General features: G+C 41.5%; 2 protein-coding genes across 2 annotated transcripts in view; one reads left to right on the top strand and one right to left on the bottom strand.

Moving 5' to 3' along the window:
* Positions 1-1,088, top strand: part of LOC101857486 (probable glutathione S-transferase 7) — a 6,375-nt gene extending 5,287 nt beyond the window's left edge. The window contains exon 5 of the mRNA XM_005099031.1: positions 930-1,088. Within this exon, the coding sequence (XP_005099088.1) occupies positions 930-1,088 (159 nt within the window). The remainder of the gene's footprint in view (positions 1-929) is intronic.
* A 2,343-nt stretch (positions 1,089-3,431) lies between these two features.
* Positions 3,432-8,335, bottom strand: part of LOC101854499 (chorion peroxidase) — a gene marked incomplete at its 5' end in the record, with an annotated part of 13,682 nt that continues 8,778 nt past the window's right edge. The window contains 3 exon segments of the mRNA XM_005099017.3: positions 3,432-3,864; positions 5,857-5,956; positions 6,504-6,673. Coding sequence (XP_005099074.2) covers positions 3,801-3,864; positions 5,857-5,956; positions 6,504-6,673 — 334 coding nt within the window.

Raw genomic sequence — 8,335 nt, 5'->3', positions numbered from 1 at the left:
GGGGGGGGTTGTTTTGTTTCTTCGTTTGACATGTTGATTTAAGAATAGTCAATAAAGTTTACATCATTGCTAATTATTGAATTTGTTATCCAGAATTTCAATAGTCGTTTTGTTATTTGTTTATTTCTGCTCCCATTTGTCAAAGTAAACAAATGTGTCTGAAAAGAACCCGTCTTTGGGAGGTTCTTACTTAAATGACAGATACGGTAGAGACCTTTTACGTAGGTCATATACTACAATGACAACAGCGAAAAAAAAGAAGATAAAGAAAAAGAACAACAACAATAGAAGCAGCAAGCAGAAACAGCAGCAGCAGCAGCAGCAGCATCTCACAGCAGTGTAACTGTCAGCCTTTCAATTGGTGGAATGGCCTTCCTCCAGTTCGTATTCTGCTTTTGAATATGTAGTCCACATAATTCCAAAATTCTTTGGAAGTTTGCCTTCGTCATGCCAAAGTACGCCAAGCATGTTTCGTTATCATCAAGAATTTGGTGCAACATTCTAAATTCACCAGTTTTGCCTTGTTCTTTGCATATGGGATGTACCCAGAATCGGCGGTGACCTTGCATATACCTCCTCTTCAACCACCACCATTTTAAAAAATCTCTTCTTCCTTGTTAACGCCATTTCTCTAGATCTAGGTCTGGTGCGCAAAAAGAAATAACGAAAGTGTAAGGACACTGTGGACACGGGCTACCCACTAAGTTAACGTACGAAATTTGTGATGAAGCGTGAGTGCAGACGCTGTGGACCCCGGCTCTTATTCACACATAATTACGAACGGCTTCCATAACATTTATTCACACATAATTACGAACATCTTCCACTACTTCCAGAGCATTTATTTCCACATAATTACGAACATCTTCCATAGCATTTATTCACACATAATAAACGAACATCTTCCTTTACTTGACCTCTCCTCACAGTTGACCCTGGCTGACCTGGTTCTCTTTGACGTCATCACTGGCGTGGTGGCCAACAGAACCTGTGGCCTGGACAGTTACCCTCTGGTCAGAGCTCACGGGGACAAAGTTGCCGCCATAGAAGGAATCAGAGCCTGGGTGGAATCTCGACCTGCCCTGTAGATGCGCTGTAGTGTAGCAGGAACATTTAGTACTTCGACAAAGATTGTACATAACAAGATAGTTCACTCGGCCCAAAAAGTATCCGCGGAAGTCCCTGCAGTGGTTCAGACGTCGTTGCAGTCTTTGTTTTGAAACTCTTTCGTTTCTCCAGAAGAAGTATAGAAATAGCCCCCCCCCCCCTTGCGCACCAGCTGTTCCGGTTCGCTCACTGCGGAGTCTTGAGTTTATTTTTTTTCTCTCCCCTCGTTCTAAAGCCAAATTAAACGAAGAAAGCAGTTGCCCCTTCCACCTGAAGAGAATTTTTGTCAGCGTGGCTATTTAAAAAGGCGTTATTCCGAAATTTTAAATAGATCTATAATTTATACAAAAACTTGTTAGTTTCACTTTGTTTTTTTCCCCCACACAAGTGGGGTAACTGTGTGCACAGCGGGCGCTTTTACAAAGAGGGCACCACCGGATTTTGAGGGTACCTTGGTTCAAAAAAGAGGAGTGAACCATCTTGTTATACAGAATCTTTGACTTTGATCAACATTCGATGAGAGTGATCGATACTTTTTGTATTTTGATGATGATTAAAATTTGATAAAAATGACTGTTCTTTGTGACTCATTTATATGATTCAGTTTTGTTGTAGTTTTTTATGTACTTTTCTCATCATCTTTTCGTCAGCTCTTTATATCACAATGGAATGTGAGATAAAGGCTATATTAATGATGAGGGAGGGAAAGTGAAGTGTTGTGTGTACGTTTGTGTGTGTTTGTGCACGTTTGTGTGTGTTGTGTGTGCACGTTTGTGTGTGTTGTGTGTGCATGTTTGTGTGTGTTGTGTGTGCACGTGTCATACGTGTGCACGTTTGTGAGTGTTGTGTGTGTGTGCATGTTTGTGAGTGTTGTGTGTGTGTGTGCACGTTTGTGAGTGTTGAGTGTGTGCATGTTTGTAAGTGTTGTGTGTGTGTGTGTGTGTGTGTGTGTGTGTGTGTGTGTGTGTGTGTGTGTGTGTGTGTACGTTTGTGAGTGTTGAGTGTGTATGTTTGTGAGTGTATGTTTGTGAGTGTCGTGAGTGCTCGTTTGTGAGTGTCGTGAGTGCTCGTTTGTGAGTGTCGTGAGTACTCTTGTGTGTGTACGTTTGGGAGTGTTGAGTGTGTATGTTTGTGAGTGTATGTTTGTGAGTGTCGTGAGTACTCTTTTGTGAGTGTCGTGAGTACTCTTTTGTGAGTGTCGTGTGTGCATATTTGTGAGTATGTTTGTGAGTTCCCTCAACTCTCCCACCACATCTCACCAGCAAAGCCAGAAATTAGGAAAACACTTTTGGACAAGAGCAATAAAAACACATATCCTGAAGCACTAAAACTTTCTGCCCTTGAAACAATTGATTCCTATCCACCAACATGGATCCACTCATACACTGATGGATCTGCCTTTAAGGCAACAATCAACGCTGGATATGGGTCAGTGATCAATTTGCCCAGTGGGATAAAAAAAAAGAAGTCTTTAATTCCAGCAGGTCTTTCTGCTCCAACTTCATTGCCGAACAACAGGCTATCACCAGCACAGTAAACTACAACTACTTGTTTGACACTAACCCGCTTGCTACCACAGACATCGTTATATTTACAGACAGCCTTTCAACACTAGAGACACTTGAGAGTGGGACTGATGTGAACAAGTTATATTGCACTTGATTTGGAGTCTACCTAATTTGGTCAGAGTAGTCCGACAATGGATTCCTGCCCACACTGGGATACAGGGAAATGAAGAGCTGATGCTCTGGTAAAGAAAGGAGCTAGCCTCCCTCAGCCTGAAATTCCTACGAATTACACCACCTGCTGCCAAATGATCAAGTCAAACCTCAAGGAATAGTGGATGAATGATTGGGCCACAGGTACGACAGGAAGGAGGATATATGGTCACATGAATAAACCGCTGGTCAAAGATCCAATCAATGAGTTGAGGAGGGGAGATCAATCCATAATCTTCCAACTTAGAACACAACATGTACCCCTCAGCCAACATATCAACCGAATTGGAGTAAAGCTGTCTGCAGCCTGCCCACTATGTGACTACCCCTCAGAGACAGTGGAACATCATCTGTTCTTCTGTAGAAAACTGATTTAAGGGGACGTTTTCTACCCATGCTACCCCACACATCTAATTGCCTCTACTCCTCAAGACAACAATTAGAACAAAACATACAACTATTACCGAATGGCATCATGCAGAAGAGTTAACGCTCAGATGCTACTGGATCGCTAACAACAACAACAACAACAAACATTTGCACCCACCTTCTGGTGTTTGATGCTTTTTTAAACTTAACGAATTCAAATAAAACAAAATGTTACACTCAAGTGTTGTAATTTCACAATTTATTAAGATTTGTTATCAATACATTTTTTTAAAGAAAAAAATTCAGGGGAAAGTCTTAGACGATTCAGAACGTTTCAGAAAATTCCAGAAAATTCCCGTTACATTATTTTTTTTCCTGAGCGTAATCGAACACCAGGACCCCAACAAAACGGTAGTAATCTGTTGGCTTGGAACTGACTGCTGTTCATCATACACACTAATTCCTTGTATTCAAAAGCAATGGTTGGAGTTGAAACCTACAGCAAAAGTCGTGGGAAAAACCATGTTGGAAGTCCAGTCTCCGTTGTGGCGTGGGAGGTCCTTCCACCCACCCCGCGTGAACTCTTACAGCTGGTCATTCGCTTCATTACTGGAACAGTTTCAGGTTCAGGGCGCCTTTCAGTTGTTGGCAATCCGTCAATAGGTTGTATCTGTACGGACAGAGTAAAGGAAATGGAAGGCGTTTTTTAAAATAAATATAAATAAGTCAATTACATTTAAACGAATAAAGAAAGAAATTACATTAATTTATTGATACCCGAGGGGAAACCGAAATACAATGATATACATTATTAAATAAATACAATGATATACATTATTAAATAAATACAATGATATACATTATTAAATAAATACAATGATATACATTATTAAATAAATACAAAAGTTTCCCTCTGTGATAAAACAAAAACAAACTGTTCAACTTTTGTTCTAGATATTGTTACAGAATTTATTTCATTCAAAAGTTCATTGTGGATACATGCACTTTTATAAAGGAAAATGAACATTGATGCTTAGATCGGACTGTAAAACGAAGCAAAGATAGTGAGTAATAGTAGTAAGTAAGTACGTTTATACAGTGTAAAAGACAAATGGCCTGCATTGCATCACATGAAACACTCAAAGTTTCCATAAGGCTCTCGGACTCGCAACCGTAAGGTTGTGGGTTCGAATCCCGCCAAGGGCCCGACGTTGTGTCCTTGGGAAAGGCACTTTACATGAATTTTCCTCACTTCACCCAGGTGGGAATGGGTACCCGGCTATAGACAGCGAAAGATCTTGTCAGTTAGTGTTTGAGCGCTTTATCGGCTGCTCGCACTGTATGCTTCCCAGGAAGCTGAGAATGTTTCGGAGTGTACTATGGTCTGCTGGGGTAATAATATAGTGTAAAGCGCATAGAGCCTGCTGTTGAACGGGGATATGCGCTATACAAATGCTATCTATTATTATTATTATTATTTAATGAAAAAGTACAGGTTGTGCACATTTCTTATCGTGGGTCAAACATTGCATATTTCTATCATGCTTGGAGGAATTAACGATTGCCTTTGATAGAAAAAATATAGACAAAAGAAAATATAGTGAAATTCATCTTCAATTTCATGAGAGTTTCACCAACAGATTGTTATTTATTGGAAGGCTATGAGGTTTTACCAAGCTCGTGACTCTTCTGTTCCAATACCGTGGGGGTCTGATAATACTCAGCTGTTTCTTGATACGGTATAGTAAGAGAATAAATCATACCTGCGACAGACTTATGTTCTGCACTGGGAAAAATTTATCCAGAACTCGTTTTGGGATACTTTGATTTTTAAAAACGGCATAATTTCCTTATACGTTTTTTCCCCCCTGCAATTCTGTTTCATGTATCTGAAACTTAAGGCAAGACGCAACATGTGTTTTACGAAATCTGCAAATGTAAGGTGTCGATTAAAATTTGTGTATGATTTTCGAAATGTGCTACACCACTGTCTTTGGTCTGCCAGTACTCTGGACAGAATGTGTCCACTACATCCTCATGATTGATTGGGTAGATGTTTTACGGCACTATCGACCCGATTTTGGTCATTTTAGTGCCAAGAGGTTTCACCGCAACAAAATCAGACGTGTTGCAGCAAAAGTCTTTCGGAGCTCGTAACTGCACACGGTCACACTATTCTCACTATGCTAAAAGGACGGACAGACATTTATGAAAACTTTTGTAAATATGGTAAAGACATTTACATTTGTATATACAATATTAATTTCAGTGTATGTATATATATATATATATATACTCTGACAACGATAACTATGTACTTTTATATCTTATTAAATAGTCCTATTTCTTTAACACTATCAGTGATGGACGATTGTTGGAGTAGGAGTTTTACAGCACTATTGGGAATGTGATGATTGTTTGTTGGAGTAGGTGTTTTACAGCACTATTGGGAATGTGAAGATTGTTGGAGTAGGTGTTTTACAGCACTATTGGGAATGTGAAGATTGTTTGTTGGAGTAGGAGTTTTACAGCACTATTGGGAATGTGAAGATTGTTTGTTGGAGTAGGTGTTTTACAGCACTATTGGGAATGTGATGATTGTTGGAGTAGGTGTTTTACGGCACTATCAGGAATGTGATGAGGATACCACAGCCACACTTACTTGGAGACCAGTCGGAACACGTTCACAGGTAACTGAGGCATCTCGAGGTTCTCACACATGATTGACGCCAGCGTTGTTTCTCGGATGTTTTCTAGCTGGTCTGAAAAGTCGACAAGATCAATCAAGACACGCTCAGTCAGTTTCCACCCCCCTCCCTCCTCCCGCACGCCCGAACCAAACAAGAAAACAAATCCCGGATTGAGTAGTTACCAAGGGTTGCTCAACATCAGACAGTATTAACCTACTCGCTCCTTTACAAAGCACTGACCCATTTACTTCCTCCGACGATATTAACCCACTCGCTCCCTCACAGAATTAACCCGCTTGCTTCCTTACATAGTATTAACCCACGCGCTACTTAGACAACCGTTTAAAGAAAGAATGAGTATAAAACTCATATCCGAAGTGAATACCGTAAACATTTTATTGTTTATTTCCCCCTTACACCTTAACCCACTTACCCTCCCTCCCCTTCCTCATCCCTCCTCTTTACCCCTCCCCTCCCTCCTCTTTACCCCTCCCCTCCCTCATCCCCTCCTCCTTACCATTCCTCCCTCCACAAACAGACCCAACCACAAGCACTTTTCCCAACATTAAGTTAGCAATAATTACCCCCTCCCCCAACCCCTTTTCCTATCCTTTCATACCGTCTGTGAATCCGCATTCCTTCTCAGAGGTATCGAAGAAAAATCGATCTCCAGTTTTGAGATATGTGAACTGGTGAACGATCAGGCAGTTCAAGGTTGCCCCAACAATTCCACCTTGAATGTGTGGCTCATACAGCAGCCCAGTAAACAGATCGATGTCATCCACAGACCTGCATGTGGGAAGAAAAAAGTTGGTTGCTTTTAAGCACAAGGTCGCTATCCCAAAAAAGTCAGAAAATTGAGAAAATCGAAGGCAAAGTTTTTGCCCCTTGTTCAATTTCTTTAAAAGACAAGGAGAGTTTTCTCTATAACCAAACAAATATGCACACCAATGAAACCAAACTACTATAGGCAGGGCAATGCCCACTTTGGGTGAAGGTCTAGATTTCTGGAAACCCCCGAAATCTGGGTTAGCCCGCTTGTCCTTAAAAGCGACCAGTTTTAGTATGTTTTTATGACACTTTCAACACAAATAAGGTAATATACATGATGCACATGTGTCGAAGATCAGGTGCTACAAGAGAGTTTAGTTTTATATTAAGAGTTTTACGGCACTTGGAACAATAAGGTCATATAAGATTAAGGTGGTGTAAGAGAGTAACAAACACAAAAAGGACAGATTAGAATTATAGATGTTTGATCGGAAAGAAGAAACAGGCCACACCAGAACACCCGCCAACCATCCCCCCCAAAATAATTTCTACAATATCCTGAAGGTATTGATTGATTGATTGAGGAGGTGCTTTACACTATCGACTCAATTTGGGTCATGTAACTGCCAACAAGTTTTGTTTTGATTTTATTAGTAGAGAGTTTTACGGCGCTCGCAACTGCATAAGGTCATATGAGCGCCAGGGGGTGGGTGTCAACAGAGAAGTCGTTACAGGGAATCAGACTTACTCTGCTCACCTCTCTAGCTTCATCAGCACAAGGTCTGCTTCGACTATCAAGGCACCCCGGAAATAACAGATCACAAGAGTGTGACAAACATTCAAAAGAAGCAGAGGAAATGACAATAGTAAGGATTAGGAAAGAAAAAAGCAGCAGTTCCCTGTTGCAAATTAGGCACAGTTATGAGCGTGACATGAATCAGCCCATTAACAATTCTACTGTGCTTGAACGAGCGAGAAATGTTCCCCTTTGGGAATGGCCTAAAGACACTACAGTCTGTGGCACTGCCCCGGGGGGGGGGGGGGGGTCCACAAGTTTATGATAGCAAATCTATCACCGTGTTAAAAGGACTGACAGACATTTATAGTAATCTTGGTAAATGATAAGGTAAAGACTCATATTTACATGTACAATTATAAGTTCAGTGTACAGAAGGTATTAAATGGGAAACATTTGGAATGAATCATAATTTATGTGTATGTGCGCGCATGTGTGTGCGCGTCTGTGCACGCGTGTATGCTCACGTGTATGTAACCGCATATGTTCGCGCGTGTATGTGCGCGCGTGTATGTGCGCGAGTGTATGTGCGCGCGTGTATGTGCGCGAGTGTTTGTGCGCGAGTGTTTGTGCGCGCGTGTTTGTGCGCGAGTGTTTGTGCGCGCGTGTTTGTGCGCGCGTGAATGTGCGCGCGTGTTTGTGCGCACGTGTATGTGCGCGCGTGTATGTGCACGAGTATTTACGTGTATGTGCACGCGTATTTATGTGCGTATTCTTTGTGCTTGTAAGCGCGTGTTCTTTGGTCGTGTACGTGCGTTCTTTGGTCGTGTTAGCGCGTGTTCTTTGGTCGTGTTAGCGCGTGTTCTTTGGTCGTGTTAGCGCGTGTTCTTTGGTCGTGTACGTACGTGCTTTTTTGGTCGTGTATGTGCGTGTTCTTTGGTCGT

This window comes from Aplysia californica, unplaced genomic scaffold, assembly GCF_000002075.1.
Source record: "Aplysia californica isolate F4 #8 unplaced genomic scaffold, AplCal3.0 scaffold00200, whole genome shotgun sequence".
Classification (NCBI taxonomy): domain Eukaryota; kingdom Metazoa; phylum Mollusca; class Gastropoda; order Aplysiida; family Aplysiidae; genus Aplysia; species Aplysia californica.
Note: the sequence above shows the minus strand (reverse complement) of the source record. Positions and strands in the feature narration are given on the sequence as shown.